This window comes from Cynocephalus volans, chromosome 9 (genome assembly GCF_027409185.1).
Source record: "Cynocephalus volans isolate mCynVol1 chromosome 9, mCynVol1.pri, whole genome shotgun sequence".
Taxonomy (NCBI): Eukaryota; Metazoa; Chordata; class Mammalia; order Dermoptera; family Cynocephalidae; genus Cynocephalus; species Cynocephalus volans.
In genome coordinates this window covers 61,736,768-61,756,885 of record NC_084468.1, presented here as the reverse complement: position 1 = coordinate 61,756,885, position 20,118 = coordinate 61,736,768, and the positions used below count along the sequence as shown (strand labels likewise).

General features: G+C 36.9%; 1 protein-coding gene across 1 annotated transcript in view; it reads left to right on the top strand.

Moving 5' to 3' along the window:
- Positions 1-20,118, top strand: part of ADAMTS3 (ADAM metallopeptidase with thrombospondin type 1 motif 3) — a 278,318-nt gene that overhangs the window by 222,599 nt on the left and 35,601 nt on the right. The window contains exon 6 of the mRNA XM_063108445.1: positions 18,789-18,872. Coding sequence (XP_062964515.1) covers positions 18,789-18,872 — 84 coding nt within the window. The remainder of the gene's footprint in view (positions 1-18,788; positions 18,873-20,118) is intronic.

Sequence of the window (20,118 nt, the reverse complement as noted above, 5' to 3'; positions counted from 1 at the left end):
GGGACTTTTTAAAATTTTCTGACTTGGTTCATAATTATCAACCCTAACCTCAAAACTCTAGTTAGTCAAAATAATATATAGGAGTCAGAATGGATGTATTATAGATAAGAACAATGGTTTTCTAATCTTTTTAGAGTCATAGAATTATTTATGAATTTGAGGATAATAATGCAAAATGATTTTCGCACAAAATAGTGCATACCATTTCAGAAATTCAAAGCCCACTGAAACTCATCTGTTAAGAACCCTGATGTAGAATTAACTTAAAGTAACTCCCAATAGTCAAATCTTAGATAATATGAGGGTAAAAAATAAGTGATGTAATGGATTATAATCCATTATAAAATTACTCAGAGAAGAAATACTTGTGAGTTCATATTGATATAAATAAATAATTGACTATGTAAGTACAGGGAGAAGAAAGAAAATTCTTCCTTGTAGTAGAATTCTAGTTGATAAATGTAACAGGTATGATGGAAGTAGAAAATTGCTAATTGGCAAACATTGCAGATTAATTGTTGCAGGCAAGTATCATCAATGTATGGTAAAACTAGTGGATGAAAGTATAATGAGAAGCAGGGTGTATACATAGCTTCAAAGTATCTCTCCACAAAGGACTTGTTAGTCACAAACCATTAACTGTATATTGGCAAAACCTGGCAGACAGTACCTTAATCATGTGCTCAAAGTTAATCTTATCCATACTGAGCCATATTAACATCCTGTGCCTCCTAATACAGTGCTCTTAAAGGGCTTAACATCACTTACATGGTGTTATTGCTAAAAATGCATAACCTGAGTTTACTCATGAGGAGCCATCAGAATAGCACAAATTGAGGGGCACTTCTACAAAGTAACTGACCAGTACACGTCAAAAGTGTCAAAATTGTGAAAGAAAAAGAGAAACTGAGGAACTGTACAAGATTAAAAGAGACTTAAGAAAATATGACAACTGAATGTAGTGGGTTGGTCAAAAAAAGGATGTAAGTGAGACAATTGACAAAATTTTAATAGGGTCTTTAGTTAATAGTATTACATCAATACTAATTTTCTGATTTTGTACTGCATACTGTGGTTATAAACAATATTAACATTTGAAGAATATATGGGAATTCTTTGTATTATTTTCACACCCTTTTTTGTAAGTCTGATTTTATTTTGGAATGAAAGGTTAAAAATAAAAAATAAATACAGAAAAAGAACCTCTGATTTGGTGTTTTCCCTTATTTCATTTATTTGTTTTTAACTTTTAAAGGTTACAATATGAATTTTTTTTTTTAGAAGCCAATTATGGGTAGAGATGGGTAGTCAGAGAGACTGTAATTTATTTTTGTTAACTGCAACATGAGAAAATATGCAATGCATATTTGATTTAATAGTAAAAGTCAATATTGAAAATATAGAACATCGCTTTTTAAAACCAACTTTTATTGAAGTGTAACTGATGTACAATAAAATATACATTTTAAGTGTACCATTTGATGAACTTTTATTAAAAATTATGTTGTTTCACTGCAGTCCTCTTTCAGATACCTTCAGAGTTTACAGCAAATAAATTGCATGTTACTTATCTGTCCTTCCCTTTCTCAGTAAATGACTCTCTTAGGCACTTCGTTGCTCAAGTCAGAAACCTTCATTTATACTAGTTTTTCCCCTTTGGGGACTCATTTTATTAGGGGAAATGAGGTTTATAAATAAATATGTATGATATAATCTAGAAAATGCTAATTCACTGAAAAGTAGTATAGGCTGGATGCTATGGGGGAAGAGTATTAGAGATATTTTTGAAGTAGAGGAATGAGAAAGGACATGAAGAACTATGCTTGAACCTGGCCATGAATGTTAGGTAGAAGTTAGGTCTTTGGAGATGGATGTTAGAGAATTCCAGGAAGAGCAAATAGTTAAACAAAACTCTGACAGATGCTTAGTATATATTTGAATTTGGCTATATATGGGTATATGAAGGAAATTAATGTAAAATAAGAAAATGAAGATATATTACAATTATACAACTCCCAGAGGGTTTCTCTTTTGTTTTGTTTTAAAAACCAGTCATTGACCTGACAATAGACAGGTACTTACTATGTTTAAGATGTTGGGAGAATATAAAGTCAATGACATGGGCTCTTCTAACATGATTAAACTCTTCCTGAGTACAATGTTATATACAGCTATACATATTTATAAAGCATGATATGAGAACACTAGCTATAAAAAATTGAGATAGCATGAGGAGGTATTAATTTCCACCTGGAGAGATGTAGGAAAACTTGGCCAAGGAACTGGCAAGTGACAGGTTTTATAGGATGAATAGACATTTCTAGACTGAGAAAAGAGGGAAAGCATTTCAGACAAAGGAACAACAGAAGTGGAGTCACAGATACATGTAGATATAGTATGTAAGAAGAGCAATGGATAATTCCAGGAGGCTGAAGTAGAATTTTCATGATAATCATAATACCTAAAATTTACTGAGAGATGGCTATGTACTAGGCACAATGCTAATTAAGCACTCTCTTGGATTAATTCATTTTACCTTCATATGAAATTCAGTGAGGAGATTAAGGTTTTGAGAGCATACATCACCTGACTGAGCTCACAGCTAGTGAGGTGGCATAAATAAACTCATGCACTCTGACTTCATAACCTTTCTCTTAATTGCTGTTCATAACCTTTCTCTTAACTGCTGTTCTATAGCGCTTCCTGGTGGAGGATGTAAGGGGAGTGGAGATGCTGTTATTTAGTGGTAGAGTGGGGTCAAATTATAGTAGGCTTTAAATGCTATGCTAAAGAGCACATACTGGATTTTAGAAAGAGTGTGAACACATGATCAAACCTTAGAATTCTGATGACTGCATGGAAAATGGTTTGGTGAGAGAAGCAAGACTGCTGAATGTTACAATAGTTGATGAGGGGCTGAATCAAAGCTGAAGTATGGGAATGAAGAGGAGGTGAACAACACTAAAATTTCATGTTGACCAAATATATTTCCAGTTCTTATTTTGCTAGAGCTATGGAGATTTAAGAATCTAGCAATTTTAAATAAGTTGATTTTATTAAGTAGACTATAAGGGGAGAGAGAGAGCAAGAGTCATCATTAGTTCAGTTGCAGCTATTCTGTGAATGCACTTCAGACTTGGAATTGAAACCAAGTAGTTCAAAATTCAGTAAAGTGAGTGTTTGAAAAATCCCAATATTGGCATGAAATTCTGCAACATTTAGCGCAAATATGTTGATTGTTTCCATGCAGAATCCCTTATTGGTCTCCTAAACTATTCTGGTGTATTAGTCCATTTTGTGTTGCTTATAACAGAATACCTGAAACTGGGTAATGTGTAAAGAAAAAAAATTTATTTCTTACAGTTTGGGAGGCTGGGAATTCCAAGGTCCAGGGAGCACATCTGGTGAGGGCCTTCTCAGTGGGGACTCTCTGCAGAGTCCCATGGTGACCAGGGTAACACAGGTGAGAGGCTGAGCAAGAGCAGGGGCTAATGTGCTTCTTTCTCTCCTTAGCTGCTAGTGCCACTCCATTGATAACCCACGTATCCATTAATTCATTAATCTATGAATGGATTAATTCATTCATGAGGGCATAACCCTTATGATCCAATCACATCCTAAAGGCCCCACCTTTCAACACTACCACAGTGGGGGTCAAGCTTACACATTAGCTTTGGAGGGAACAAACATTCAGACCGTAGCAGCCGGTATGGTGTTAGACATTTCAATTTGAAGGAAACTGTGATTAAGTTTTAAAAATGGATTTAAAAACACCTGAGAGAGATGTGTATGAGACTATTTTTTTCATGTTATTATGACATGTATATGGGTCTACATAAAGAGCCTGATAATTTTTAGGAACTGCCTATAATAAGCATTTTTTAAAATAAATAAAACAATGAAAGTATTGAAAAGAAACCACACAAAGATTAGTAGCAGTGATCCACTAATCCTGATTTGGGGATTTAAACATTACCCACAAAAACAAAAAATAATAAAAAGACAAAAAAAACCTTTGAATCGAAAGGAGTTTAATTATTAGTCGGTTAATGATTTAAATTTTGAAAGGGAAATTTTATTTTTAGAAAAACAATATATTAATATATTAATTTTATATGAAAGTCTTTAATTTAAAAGTTTGATCAAGAATATCACTCATGGCCTCTGGTCAAGATGGCAGAATAGACGTCCCCAGAGTCACTCTTTCCCACAAATCAACCAGTTTACAACTATTAAAAAGCAACGACAGCCAAGCTGGGGCTGCTAGAGCTCAGGGGAAGAGGAGGAGAGACCTACGGAGTGCATGAATTCAGGAGAAGACACAATAAGGAAAGAAAGAACTACTCTGACTGTTTCAAGCCCTGGCTGCTTCAAACTTGACCCTGGTGAGCACGCAGAGCAGGAACTGGAAGATGCTGCAACTGTGCCCTTCGGATAAAGTTGCTTGGAGGCAGCAGGGGAGAGGAGGGCCTTGGTGGCCCCCAGGCCAGCAAGACCACTAATAGGGTTCCTGTGGTCCCGCATAGAAGTGAGGAGCCACAACAACTGAAAAAATGGAGCCACTCAGAGGCCGGTGAGTCATTGCAAGGGACCAGTGCACGGCCCGTCCCATGGGAAGTGTTAGGAGCATGGATGGTGGGGGAGATGGGCCACCAGGAGAACACTGGGATGCAGCAAGGACAGCTCATCTGCCCCCCAGTCAGCGCAGGATCACTCAGTGGAGACTGGTCAGGAATGTAGAACTTCAGGAGGTGCAGTTTGTTGAAGAGACTCAGGCCCAGACCAGAGTTTCTACACAACCCAGGTGCACCAAATTTCACGAGATCCAGAAGTACCTATAAAGTCAACCATTAAATCCTGAGCTGCACAAAGAGCCTTCCTCAGGGAATCAGCAGCGAAGCAGTGGTTTAGCTCTATCATACAGCTCAAGTACTGGTCCCCACAGGAAGTTCCCCCATTTTAGAAGTAGGCAAAGGATGGCAGATTGGTTCTGGTGCAGAGTTTGAGTGGTAAGAACAGCGAGAGATCTAGCACAGAGCTGAAAGAAAAAACGGGATACCCATACACGAGAGACAGTTTGATATTGACTAGTGAGCGTCTTACATCACCAGGGAAGACCTGTGAAGCCTAGAAGGACCGGAAGTCCCCTGGGTTACCAAGCCAGGGAGGGGGGAGGGCTGGGGGCCTCAGCCATGTCTCCTGACACCCACAACCAGCCCAGCAATGACCAAGCCACTGCTGGAAGCCCCCTCGTCTCCCCTGCAGGAATGAGGGCGGTGCCATAGGCATCAATCCTGCACCTTCTCCTTCCTCTTCCTCCTACCCTATTTCTTACCCCTTCCCCTCTCTCCCTTCCCCCAACTGCTCCACAACATCATAGAATGTAAAAAATAATAATATCAGTAAACTTGAAAAAAAGAATGTCACTCTCCAGAGTTAGCTCTAAATTTTCAAAATTTCCAATTTCCCAAGAGATCATATATAGGTTTCCACAATACCTTGTCCTACGGGATTTTGGTGCTTTTGTTCTTGGCAGGTTAAGACCATAAAACACAGAATTTGGTAAAGGCAACAAAATAAACAGTTCTTCCAAATTTTATAGTTTTATTTGAAGGGAGTGCAAGTTGGTGTTGTACGATCGTGGCATTTTTTTTCAAATTGGAACTTGTTAAATTTTTATTGAATTATTAAGTGAAAGTCAATTGAAAGGACATAAAACGTGTGTTCAGCTACTCTGATACTTTTTGGAAACTAAAATTTCTCTAGGCCACTACACACTTAAACAGTGTTTACCATTATTCATCTTGCTTCTATGAATCGCTGGCACTTTTCTTTCTTTACATACTCAGTTTTGCACATTCTCATGATGCTGTTTGAAGGCATCACTTTCTTATTGTTATCATTTCTTTGACTCTTTCATGCTTTTTTTATTACTATATTTATCATCACACAATGTAATCATTTATTGTAGCCCTTTACCAATTTCTCACTAATCCTCCCTCCCTCTCCCCCTTTCCCAGCTCTGTTGGCCTCAGTTCTGTTCTCTCCTTTTGAATCTGCAGTGAATTACTGTGATTGTCTTATCTCTCTTTTTTGGTTTATTGGTTTGTTATTATTATTTAGTTACAACTTTTGAGTGAGGACATGATATTTCTCTTTCTGTGTCTGGTTTATTTCACTTAACATAATGTTCTCTAAGTTCATCCTTGCTGCTGCAAATGGCAGAATTTCATTCCTTTTTATGGCTGAGTAGTATTCCATTGTGTAGAAATACCACAGCTTCCTTATCCAGTCATCTGCTGATGGACATTTAGGTTGGTTCCAACTCTTAGCTATTGTAAATAGAGATGTGATAAACATGAGAGTGCAGGTAAGTTTAATATATTCATTTATGACAATAAAAGAAAGGTTAGAGAAATACTAACTTTTCCAAGATTGACTAAAATGAACCTACACTTTCCATCCTAGCAATCCATAAAGTAGTTGATTTTCACAATCATTAATATATCAGTATCAGGATTTGAAATCCACATACATTGGGACCACTAGACAAAATAGCAAACTAATGTTATTTGGGTAAAAGTTAATTTACTTATTAAACATTTATTGAGCCATCAATGATCCTTGCTCTCAAAATGCTTTTAATTAAAAAAAAAACAAGAATCATGGGCTGCTACATTTAAGGGGCAAATTAATGTAACTCCTTCACTTTATAGATGAGGAAATCACAGCACATGTATCTTATACTGTTTTGGTTAAAGTGTCTGTTGTTGGTCAGAGGAAATAAGATACATCAGCTTCAGAAAAGCTCATCTTTTTGCAGTTTCTGTAATAATCAGAACCAAGGCAATAGGTAATATATATGGTGGCAATTACAATTCACTCTTGTGCCTTGGGTCTTTGGGGTCTCTAAAATAACCTCCTTCCTCTGTTCCTTCCTCCCATTGCCTCCTCATTTCTATCTTTCTGGTGATGTTTATCAAGATCAGGATCAACTATTAGCTCCTATGAACCTTTCAGAAATTATTCAGTCCTTACAGTAAATTTTGCGAATTCCTTAAGAACAGTTCTCTAATAGGTTGGTTGTTCCTTGAGTGCAGTTTTTATGTATCATTAAGCTTCATATTTACAACATTAAAAACAGTGTCTTCCACATAGTAGAAATGCAATAAAATTTGTATTTAGTCTTTTGAAAAATATTTTAATGCTCTATAGTGATAAACACAAGAACTTATTTTTTGCTTTCAGCAAGATTACAGACTGAGGAGGAAATTAAACACATCAGAGGTTATGAAAGAGCTCTGCAGGGAACCCAACATATTTTTATACATAGATGTGATGGTCAAGAAAGCCATCTCTTTATACATAGATGTGATGGTAAAGGCTTCTTAAGCCTTCTCTTAAGAAGTGATGATTAATTTGAGACTTAAAGTAAAAGAGCCAGCCATCAAACAAGGGCATGTGTCTTAGTGATTAAAAGAAGGCCATGTGACCTTCTAGTCTAGTGTGCAGTGTCAATTGGAGCTAAGAGAAGAAGGCAAGAACCTTGAAGGCCATGGGAAGAATTTGAATACAATTTTCAGTGCAATGGAAAGCCATTGAAGGTCAGTTCCTGCCTCTCTCTACCTGGTAAAGAATAGATTGGAGAGGCCTTGGGTCAATGAAGACAGAGCAATTGGAAATCAATTGTAGACACCTAGGCAAGAGATGATGGTTTATTGGATAATGATGATTGCAGTAACAATGAAGGATTTATGCTAGAATCAGTAGGATTTGCACAGGATCAATGGGTTGAGAGAAAGGGAAGAATCCAAAATGATTTACAGTTTTTTTGGCTTGAGCATTCTGCTGGATAATGGTGCCATTTACATAGGTGAGGTGGTCTACGAAAAAAAAATGTGGAAAGAAAATTTGTGATAAAATCTTTGAAGGTGTTTGAAATAATCTAGCTTTAGGTCTGGATTCCAAAGAAAGATTAATGTTGTTAAGGATGAAGTTTATAGTAAACATTTTAGTCCTTGCTCTGGGCCTGGTTCTCTGCTAAATATTTCATATGAATTATTTAATATCCCCCAACCCTAAAATGTGTTCATTTTTAGTCCCATTTTACAACTGAGGAGACTGAGATTTAGAAAAGTTAGGTGACTTTCCCAGGGTCAGACAGTGTATGGCAGAGTCAGGCCTTGAGCCCAGAGAGCTGTCTCTGCCTTCTGAGCCCAGTGATCTTTCTTCCTCCCTAAGCCTTACTGCCTCTCGTTGCAAAGTTGAGGCATTTTATATATTCCTTGTCAGATAAAACTGGTGTCTTTCCTTTACCTGCTTCTGTGTCTTGTTATACCATCCAAGACGTTGAAATGAGAATTCAGTTACTTGCCTGATTGAATCAAACCAGTTAGCAATTTAGTTTAAGATCCTAACAGGGTGATGAGGCAGATTTTTGTGGTTAAGTGGATAGGTTGTTCTCATTCAATGTGCCAGGTGTTCTGTCAGCAACACTGCTGTCTGTGGCAAGTGGTAGGTATCCTTGTTATTTGCTAAAATCTTTGTAGTGATCTGTGTCTACTGAAATTTTCAGTGCCCTGCAGAGTCTATACTTAATCTCAGAATTTACCAAGTGAAAAGAAAACAGTTCGTTTGAAAGGATGCCTCTCAGTGCACAAAATAAATTTTAAAAACAAGCCTAATACTACCAAGAACTCATAAGTAATTAAGAGAATTCATCAATTATTTTGTATATTGAAATTGGCTATTGATGATGGACAGTGAACTAATAGCAGCATAGATGAGTTATCTGGACGTGACAGGCTTCCCTACCTAGTATTTTTTTTTTTTTTTTTTTTTTTGACTGGTAAGGGGATTGCAACCCTCGGCACGGTGTGGTCTGCACCACACTCAGCCAGTGAGCACACCGGCCATCCCTATACAGGATCCGAACCCGCGGCCTCAGCGCTACCAGTGCCACACTCTCCCGAGTGAGCCACGGGGCCGGCCCCCTACCTAGTATTTTTAAAACAAAATACTCCACAAAAGTACTCTGGTTCTTACAAAGCCTTGATGGACTTACGCAAGGGTTAGAAAATATGTGTGGTTACTAGTTACTTAATGGTGATTAGATCAATATACTGCTTTTGATTTCTTAACTAATGTTTCTGAAAACATTGAATGTGAGTGCAAGACAAGTACTGGGACGTGTATGTGTTCAGACAGCCTAAGCAAATCATCTAACAGCTTTCTATTTTGGGTCATTATCTGTAATCCATTTTTTACATTGAATTCACTTGAACAAGGATACCTGCCACCTGCCAGACAGCAGTGTTGCTGACAGAACACCTGGTATACAAAGAGAAAAACCTATCCACTTAACCACAAAAATCTTCCTCATCATCCTGTTAGGATCTTAAACTAAATTGCTAACTGGTTTGATTCAATCAGGCAAGTAATTGAATTCTCATTTCAACGACTTGGATGGTATAACAAGACACAGAAGCAGGTAAAGGAAAGACACCAGAGTTTTATCTGACAAGGAATATATAAAATGCCTCAACTTTGTAATGAGAGGCAGTAAGGCTTAGAGAGGAAGAAAGAGCACTGGGCTCAGAAGGCAGAGACAGCTCTCCCGGCTCAAGGCCTGTTAGATTCTTGCGAAGCAAAAAATGATAAAATGTAGCTCCTTTCCACAAGGAGATAATTCTAGCAGGTGAAATGAATGTCAACAGATAATAATAAAATGTGATAGTTTCCTCAACTGATTCAGCCACAAAGTACTATGTAAACATGAATTGAAAAAGAGGGGATATGGTTTGGCAAATAATGCCAGTGGCCGATAAAATTTTCATAGACGATGTGTCATTTGAGTTGGACTTTAGAGAATAAACTGGCATTTCCCTACTAAAAAAAGGGAAGATGAGTCTTGGAAGATGGGGAACAGCTTGTAACGAGATTGTGAGAGTTATGGTTTCTGGAGCCACTGTAAGTTTGTCTGCATGGTAAAATTGAAGGTTATCTAGGAGAGATGACAGATGAGACTGGATAGAGAAGTTGGGGCTAACTTTAGAAAACTGTATGTGCCATCCTAAGAGGTTTGAATTTCACTTTACTAATGAAGAGTCTATAAAGGTTTTTAGTGAAGATTAGTGACTTGATTGGTCTGTGTGTTTCAGAAAGAGAATTCTGCATGCATTAGGATGATTTGGAGGAGAGAGACTGTTAGACACTGTGCTATGATCATAGACCCATAGTACCTAAGTGCCAAAAGTCGGGTATAAACCATGGTCTATCTGCATCCAAACTCATTGCTGTGGATACTACACTTCCCTACCTCAACCAACTATCTTCATTTCCTCAACGTGGATTGAACATACCAGGTCACAGGGACAGATTGCAGTGAGCACAAGTCAATTCACTGACCCCTTATATAAACATACACACCTTCCCAGGACCTGTTATTCTAGAAGGGAGTCCCCACATCACAGCTTAAGAAACAAAGCATCCACACAGTGTGGCTGTCTAAGAGGGCCCTTGATTTGTACTAAAGCATTTGTTTTCTCTCCTTTCTCCCCTTCGGTTCTGAAATTCATTCATTTTTCTTTCTCATGCTGCAGATACCAGACTGACCTTATTCTTCTCTGATTTATTCAGCCTTTATTTTTCCCAGTGTCCTAAAACCTAGAAAAGGTTTTTAGCTTGCTGAAGGAATCTTTCTCATTCTTAAAGGAAAAGTAATCAGTTCTACCTGGGCTTTTAGTATGTATCCATTGTTACAAAGGCCAGAAAAGTTTGTAAGACTTTGCAGCAAATTGCCTATTCTTGGTTCTCCCAAAGTTCCTTTGATGCTTAAAGGAGGGAAAATCATAATTGACGTAAAAGGACAAGCTCATGTTTATTGAAAACAACTTTATAACCTGATCCTTGTAATCTTTCCTCTGGAGAGCTACTGAAATGGGCCGAAATCTCCCAAAAGTAAACATTTGCAAAAATTTTAACAGGTTATTGTAGCAGTCCAAGTGAGTTGGATGGATACTAAGCTGTTGGGTGTAGAGATTTGAGAGATGTCCACAGGACTCAGTAATAGATTGACTCTAATATTTGAAGAAGATAATGGAGTCAAGGATGATTTTGTGTTTGAGAGGATGTTCAGAAGAGAAGAACAGGTTTTAGGGAGAAGGTGAGAGTGCTCTGAGGTGTATATACTTTTAAATAGATAGGTCTGTTACTAGAGTTGAACAGATGGCTCTGGAGCATGAGAGAGATTAATCAGTGTTAGACATATGACATTTGGAATTCATAAGCCTGTAGGTGTTGATTGAAGAAACAGCAGTGAATGAAATATTGCAGGGAAAGCACGTGAGAAGAGGAGAGTTGAAAATGAAACCTAGAAAAACACTGATGTGTATGCACTAGGCAGAGAAAGAGGAGTTAATATTGTAATAGAAAAGAATAGTATCATTAAAGAATGTAGTGGTAAACAGTACCAAATGCTGCAAAATTTTGCATGCAGATTATTATTTCATGAAGGAAAGCTGAGAATGTTGGTAAAACAAGAAAAGTAACTCCCTGGAAGGGAGAGAGAGAATAAGGGACATAGGAAGATGACTTTTTGGAGCAAATGCTTTTAAGGAAGGGAGAAAGAGCCTTAGGGAAAGTGCAGATTTAGCACTTCCACTATGACAAGAAAGAAAAGACAGGCAAGGTAGCTGCAAAACGAGAGTGGGCATTGGCATCACACAGCTTAATTTGAATTTTGGCCCTGTTAATCATTGGGGGAAATACTGTATATCTTCTCTGGGTCTCTTATCTCTTTATAGCAGTGATAAGAATGTCTCCTTCATAGGGTTTTGAGCTTCCTAATGCATGTCGAGCTTTTGCACTGCTCTTTCCTTTGCCTGGATGGCTTTTCCCCCTAATAGTCACATGACCATGTCCTTCCTGTCCATGGGTCTCCTTTCCCTGGCTACTCAATCCTCTCTATCTCCTCACTCAGATTTATTTACTATATAGTGCCTGTTCTCATCTGACAGGACCTTTCCGCATGCCTTTTTGTATGTATTATTTTCCATTCTCACAGCTTGTTTTGCCCAATAGAATATATGCTTGATAAGAACAGAGACTCAAACTTATTTACCATTCCATATCCCACCCCTAGAACATTTGGGCACATAGCAACCGTTCAATAAATATTTGATGAGACTGTTAATAAACAGTATTTATTATTGGTATGAGATGGGAGGTGAGGGAAATAGAGTTGGAAAAACAGCTACCGACTCTGAGTAAAAGGAATGTAGAATGTGGAGTAGAGAATCCAAGTAGGTATGTGTTTAGAACTTCTAACTATACAAGAGATAGCTGCAAACAGAGTAATATTTTTTCCCAGTCCATTTCAAAATTCTTTTATGTTAAGCCAGAATCACCCAGGCTATCTTGTCATTACTTGTTTACCTTCAGTTAACCAAAAATTTCTTTAAAATAAATTCATATAGATGTGAATAATAACAATAATTATGGGTAACCTTCTGTGTGTGTATGTGTGTGTGTGTGTGTTTGTGCATTTTTAAGGGCCAGGCACCATTGTAAGCAATGTATGAACAGTATATGAGTCCATTTATTGCCTTCCACAATTACAGTTAGGACAGTACTGTAATTATCCCATTTTATAGATGAAGAAACTGAGGCACAGAGACAATTAAAGAATAGGCCCAAGGTCACGCAGCTAAGATCAATACCAGGCAGTCTGGCTGCAGAGTACACGCTTTTAACCACTAAGCTATACTGCCTCTCAAGACCTAATCCATCCATCAGAAAGAAAAATGAATGTTGCTTTGTCAAAGAGAAACAAAGCTGTTCATCAGCTAGTCAGACAAAGCAGGTCAGATTGTCCTGCCAGGGAAATGTCCTGGGAGAAATTGTCCTGTCCGTGAACAAACCTGAAAGGAATTTTCCTTTCAAGGAAAGGAATACTTGATTTGATTTTTACCTTTTCCCCCACCTCACATCACTGGCAACCCCTTCCAATTTAAGGTCATCTGAAAATTGAATTAATGTTCTGTTTACCCCTCTGTCAGGTAATTTAATAACAACTTTGGCCATTTTTATTAACCTTGAACACCTCATAGAGAATCTACCCACGGTCTATTAGGTCGGCCCACATGGTGAAAAGATACAGTTTTGCATAGATGTGTTTTGATTTGTTTTACGTAGTGTTAAATCTGTGACTTCTTAGAATGTTTATACTTGATGCTTTTTTCATTTTAACCCCAAACACTGATTAAACATTTCACCCCATCTTGTTCAGTTTTTCCACTGATTTTCTCTAGCTCAATTTTCCCAGTATTTTTTAGGACACCATTTATATTGATCACCAAGAAATATTTATATTAAATTCAGAGGCCAACTCCTAATTTCCTTAAAATTTACATGCAGAAAAATTATGAAAAGAGTGAAAATTTTAAGTTTACTTTCTGAATATATTTCCATACCATTTTCTTGAATGCCAAAATAGCAAATCACTATTGATTATTCTAAAACCAAATCTTTTGTGCATAGTGACAGGGCTATGGTGTGGAGGTCTGTGGAAGTGTAGCAAAGTGGTTAAAACTACTGACTCTGGAGTCAGACTGCCTAGGAGTCCATCCTTTGCTCTGTCTATTAATTTTGTGACCTTGAGCAACTTCTCTGGACCTCAATTTCATTAGATGTAGAATGGAGATGATAATATCTTTAAAGTTGTTACAAAGATTACTCTAATATAGGTAAAGTGTTGAAAACAGTGTCTGGAGCCCGGAAAGCTCTGTAATAGTAGCTGATGTTTTTGTTTGTTGTTGATGTTGCTTTTACTTCAGAAAATTACCTTTCTTATCATTAAAAGTTCTAAAAATATTTTCTTAAAAAATATTATTTTAGTCTATCTTGACAGATTCAAATTGTTAATTCAGCTTTATATGCTTTTAATTCTATCTATATATCATTTATTGGTTCTAAAAAACAGCCAGATCATAGGGATTTCTTTATGCCTCACATATATTGTAATAAGATAACATTAAAAAACCTAAATAAAGATTTTTTCAAATTTTTTTTTCTTGCTTTTGGGAGTCAAGTGAGTAAGCATTCAAAACTTCACATTTTGCTTAGGTTATAATTTTTTAAATTTTTATTTAATTTTAAGGAAGTTATTTTATTTATGTGTAAGTATAGGAAAAAGCAGACATGCCAACTGATCTGTGAGTACATTCAACTTGTCCTTTATCCCCCTCTAAAATGTGCGTACTGCCATCTGCTGGAAAGAGCTTTTCTACAGCATTTAAACAGTGTTTTTGAAAAAAATTAGTAAAATGATTTTTTCAGTAACCTTCTTAATAACTTAAACTACATCTTTTATTCTATTGAGACTTAATGAATTTCAAATAGAAGAGTCTTGAAGTTCCTTTCAGTGAAAACTATGGGGGCAATCATTTTTCTTGGTCTTTTCAGGTAGATTATGAAAATACATTCACAAATCTTTAAAACACTTTGCATAGAAAGGTGGATGGGTGCTAAAGTCCTCTGTATTTTGTTGAGTGTAGTTGAGCAGCATTTTGCTTTATTTGGGCAACGACCCTTCCAAGTAGGCAGAGCAAGCACAATTATCATTTGCCAGCGTGAAAACAGAGGCTCAGGGAGGTTAAATGACCCAAGGTCACTCAGCTTATCAGTAGCACAGCTGGGACCAGAGTCCAGGACTTTGAATATCTAATCCTGTGGTGTTGCTTTATTCCTCCAACTTTTAGCATGTCCAATGTGTCTCAGAGTATAAAGGCATTGCATCTCAGGCATTGATAAGGCCTGACAAAATGAAAAACAGCCAAATTACTAAGTATGTTTTAAAAGTGAATACAGTGTAGAAACCAACTTTTTTAAGTCTTGAAAATTAGTAAGTGGGATCTAGTACGTTGCACGATATAGACACCTAGTATTTGTTGATTTGCCATGTTGAGAGAATACTTTCTTCTACATAAAAATGTTATTCCCTTATATTTGATTATTCCTACCCATAATAATTTATGTATATCCTGTAAGTTTCAAAAATGTGTGCTGACTTAGAACATTTCATAACTGATTTTAGTTTCTACTGGGGCACCCTGTTATCTAATTAGCCTGGCATAATAGTGACATTTGTTAAATAATACTTTTCATTTGGTAAATGGTACATTTGACTTTTAGAAAAGCATCCTTTTATTCATTTAAGATTATTGCCTTTGGGAATGAAAAGTTTGTTCTTATGCTTTCTCAGAACTACACTGATTTTGAAATCAACCAAGTGCAAATGAATTTGCTAATTTGGGGTGATTATATGTATACATTTTATACTAACTTGAATATCACAAGCTATTTGTTGTTATGACTGCCTTTCTTTCATTTTTTGATTCTAAGATTTTCTGATGTGGGTGTTGTCACTGCTTTTCTGCAGTGGCTGTAAGTGCCTCCTACTTCTATCATTCCTCTTCCAGAAATTAATTCATTTTTTTTCAACTAAACTGCTTCTTTAGTTTTATTGTCCTTCCATTTTGTTTATTTACTAACATTGCTTTCAATCTTTTTTTTTTTTTTATCAAATGCTTTTTACATTTCAACTGTGTTAAACTAAGTACATGTTATAACTTGGTGAACCCACATTTCTAATTTGAAATCGCTGCCTTCCAAGACACTTCTTGGAATGTCCATCAGTCTGTGAGTGAACGTGTTAGTGACAGGTCTAACTTCAGACCTTTTACATTTATTGCAACTATAATGTTAGGAATTTATTATCAGATAATTAATCTACAAAAGGGGGATGATTCAATCTTTAATTGGGTAATATGAGATGTGATGTTAAAAGAACCTGCCCATGACCGTAAGGGCCATAAGAAGCCACAGCTTTTTGCCTAGCATTCGATTTTTCCTTATATTGAGCTGAAATTTTCTCCTTTAATAATGTGATCCCATGGTTTTTCATTTTATTTTCTGTAGATATATGTAATAAATATAAGTCCTCTTCCATATGACAGCCATTAAGTCTTCTTTCTACATTTGCCTTTTCTGTTTCCCAAACTCTGATGTCATTCACTGCCCGCTTTCCTTCCTTTCACTCATAAAATTTTTAAGCAGTTTGTTTGCATGAATTAATTTTTTTAATTCTTACCCCAACCCTGAGATAGTATTTTTATTATGTCCATTTGACTGAAGCTCAGAAAGATGAAGATTTCCTAAGCAATGAGGGGTTGAACCAGAATTTTATCTATTAATGTGTGGTAGCTAAGCTTTTAACCACTATGTCTCCCCAACCATTCTTTTCATGGCACATGTTCCAGGCTCCTTGCTCTTTTTCCTTCTCTGGATATATTCATGTTTTTTGAACACCTCTATTATAAGGCAGCACAGAAAAAATGAACCCAATACTTTGGGTGTATTCTAGCCTGGAATGGAACAACTTGGGCATGAGCTACCTGCCTGCACACCTATGCAATGCAACAATGCATTGCAGTTTTTTTTTTTTCACATCATGGCTTACCTTACACTTGTATTAAATTGAGTCCTACCCTTTTGTGTATGTGCATGTGTGTGTGTGTGTGTGTGTCTGCACATTCTCAAATGTATATAATTATATTTATGAATGTATGTGCATGTATCTGCATGCATTTTTCCACTTTACATCTTTTTTGTTAAACTGTATTATATCATCTTTAGTATGTTCTACTTTAGGCACTTCTTTTAGCTCCTTTTTTTTTTTTTTTGCCATCTACAAATTCAGTAAACATGCCTTCCATGTAGAAAGAAGGTATTGATAGTTTAAAGTGCTCTATGCAGTCTCATTGGATTCTTGAAACATTTGAACTGATATTTCTCAGTCTGTTTCTTTGTCAGTGTGGCAAGTCAAATTTTATGATTTGTGAATTTCTTTTTTATATCATTTTATCATTCTTGAGTTATGTTTATTTTTAAAGTGTCTCTCTCTGGGAGTATGCCTATCTTTTCTCTGCAGGTTTTAGTTTTGCTAGGCCTACTGTCCAAACCTCCTGGATCTCAAGTTGAATTGCTGTCAGTTTTCCATCTAGTTATTGTGACAAGTGTTGGGTCCATGTTCTTGGGAACAGCTAACAACTTTTGTAATCTGGCCAGATAGTTCCACCTTTCTCATTCCTGCTAGCATTTGCCACGTTGTTAAGCATTTTTATTTGTACTAATTTTGTACCAGCTTAATCAGAAGATATAATTACAGTCCACTTTAGAATCATATCTGCCAATAACTTACTGTGTTTTTTTGTGTGTCAGTTAATTTCTACAGGCTTCATCTTCCTCATCTGTATAAAATGCAGTTGGATTATGACCTCTGAGAGATTTTAAAGTATATCAAGTCACTTTTTAAAATTTCAGCAGAAAAGAGAAATACCACATTTCTCACTTATTTGTGGGAGCTAAAAATAAATAAATACACAAACAAATGGGGGAGGGGATGGAATAAAACACAACAATCACAATTCCTTGAAGTTGTTAATACAAGCGAACAGATATGAGGTTGATGGGAGGGAGGGGGGAAAGGGTGGGGGGAGGGAAGATTTGGTAATGGGCCACAAAAATCAACCACATTGCATATTGATAAAATTAAATTAAATTTTTAAAAAATTCAGCCTAACTTTAAAAATTAAGTAAAAAGCAGTGACTAAAGACTAAAGTTTGATCTTCTGAGCTGCATCCAGGGCTGACATTCATCTGATATGCCACTTGTACAGTCACTTTAGTATTCAAATATTGAAGGACATCTATCCTTTAGGACTTCTAAACAATCATTGCCCCAGCTGCCCCATTCCTTGGGGGCACTGAGAAGGCCACCTGCTGGCTGGCCCACAGATAGACCACCACAGCTCCCACACACAGACCCCACACCTATGGGCTCCCTCAAACAGATATTGCACCCCTGGTAGCCACAGGACATGCTAGAGAACAAATGCCTGCTGTTCGTTATCCTCCACCCTGGCTACAGCCACTCACAGGCTAGCAGAAGATCAGAGTCACTCTTCTGTCATTGCTTTTGGTGAATGTAACATGTGGATAAATTCACTCGTAACCCCTTTCCAACACTACATGATGTAGTTTGGATGTGTTGTTCCCTCCAAAACTCATGTGGAATTTTGATTCCCAATGTGGCAGTGTTGGAAACTGATTGAGTCATGGGGGTGGATCCCTCATGAATGGATTAATGCTCTCTCTGGGGGAGATGGGGTAGTGAGTGAGTTCTTGCTCTACTAGTTCCCTTGAGAGCTGATTGTTTAAAGGACCCTGGCACGTCCTTTCTCTCTCTCTTGCTTCCTCTCTCTTGCTCTCTCTCTCTTGCTTCCTCTTGCCATGTGATCTGCTTGTACCCACCAGCTGCCTGCCACTGCTCTGCCATGAATAGAAACAGCCTTAGGCCTGTGCCAGATGCAGCTGTTCCAGAATCGTAAGCCAAATAAACCTCTTTTCCTTATAAATTACCCAGTCTCAGGTATTTCTGTTATAGCAACACAAACAGACTAATACAACTACAGTAGTTTAATGAAGGCTTTTCTGAGCATATACTCTGTGGAGTGTACCAAGTCAGTAATTCACACATCCAAGGACTGTTCTAAAGCTAAAGAAAGATAGATGACTTCATTTCAGAGTTCAGCTTAAACTAAATTTTTTTAAAAAGTAATTTGACTTTTGTACTTGTGGTGATTACATGGCCGATCCCTTAAATGGTGAGCGTTTCATGAAATCCTTTGTGTTACCTTTCTTTAAGCAATTATCTTTTTTGTTTCTAGGTGAATGAAATTTACCATGACGAATCCCTTGGAGTGCACATAAATGTGGTCCTGGTGCGCATGATAATGCTGGGTTACGCAAAGGTAAAGTGTCTTAAAACACGTGAACTATAAGCATTAGGGACTGGGTTATTACTGAAGCTACTGTTAACAAGTGGCATAGATATGTCCCAAGTAGACCACAACTGCTCTGAGCTGAAGATGTGAAACTGCCACAATGAGTGGAGATCTCCAAATCTGAGCAGATAATGAACGGTTTTTGTACTACTACCATTTGCTTATTTACTGCTGTCTAAGGGAGATGTAAATAGTTATCCTGACTTTAGGCATGATTGTGTGAATAAAAGCTAATGGATTCCATTATGAAGAAAGAGACTTTCCTTAGCTATCATTATCATCAAGTTTGTGATTCACCTATTCATTCCAAAAATCTATATTGAGTTTCTACTATGTGGCAGACACTTCCTAGGTGCTTGGAATAGAGCAATGAAGAAAAAAGACAAAGATCTTTCTTTGTCTTCTCTTGATTTGTTAAAAATGGTATTTTACAGGTGTATGTTTCTACTTAAGTAAAGTGAAGCACAAAGAGAATATTTTTTATTCAAAAGAGCTTTAATCCTTTTGAAGCCAAAAGGTTGTATCAGAATACATATGATAGGCATTTATTTCATATAATATACTTGACTTGGCTGGCTTTAAAATGGTAGTAAATGGGTCCCTGTCCTTGGAAATAATGAAATGGATGAAGAGGTTTCTGCCTTTAAGGAGCAAACATAGGGGAAGTGACTAACTTGACAATTTTCATGACGTTTAAAATTACATTCTTTTCCCATAATTAATTCTCTTGATTATGAAATAGTAATAAATTTGTACATTTAGCAAATAGGAAAAATTCATGGGTTTGCATTTCATTATAATTTCACATTCACTTGTCATTTGTTAATGATAAGGTGCCATTGATCTTTAGTTCATCGTATCAACCTGACCTGCTTTGTGTTGCCAACAAGGAATACAAGTTCACTCTAGCGAAGGTGCTAACAGGCTTCAGTCGGTTGTTAAATCATTTGTTTGGAGGAGTACATGATCAGCATATAACAAACCAAGCTAATTTTATTAAGAATGTAAACACTGATAATAGCATTTGTGGAAATATAACAAAACTCTCAGCCTGTCAGCTAAGTAGGGACTACTTTTGCGTTCCAAGTTCAATTTCTCATTGCATCAAAACTACTATGGGAAATGTGGCTTCAGAGTTCTGGAAGTATGGGCCCTTTTCCCTCTGAACTTTTAACTCCTGACCACAGTGTGATAGTAGCAATATCCCAAGGAA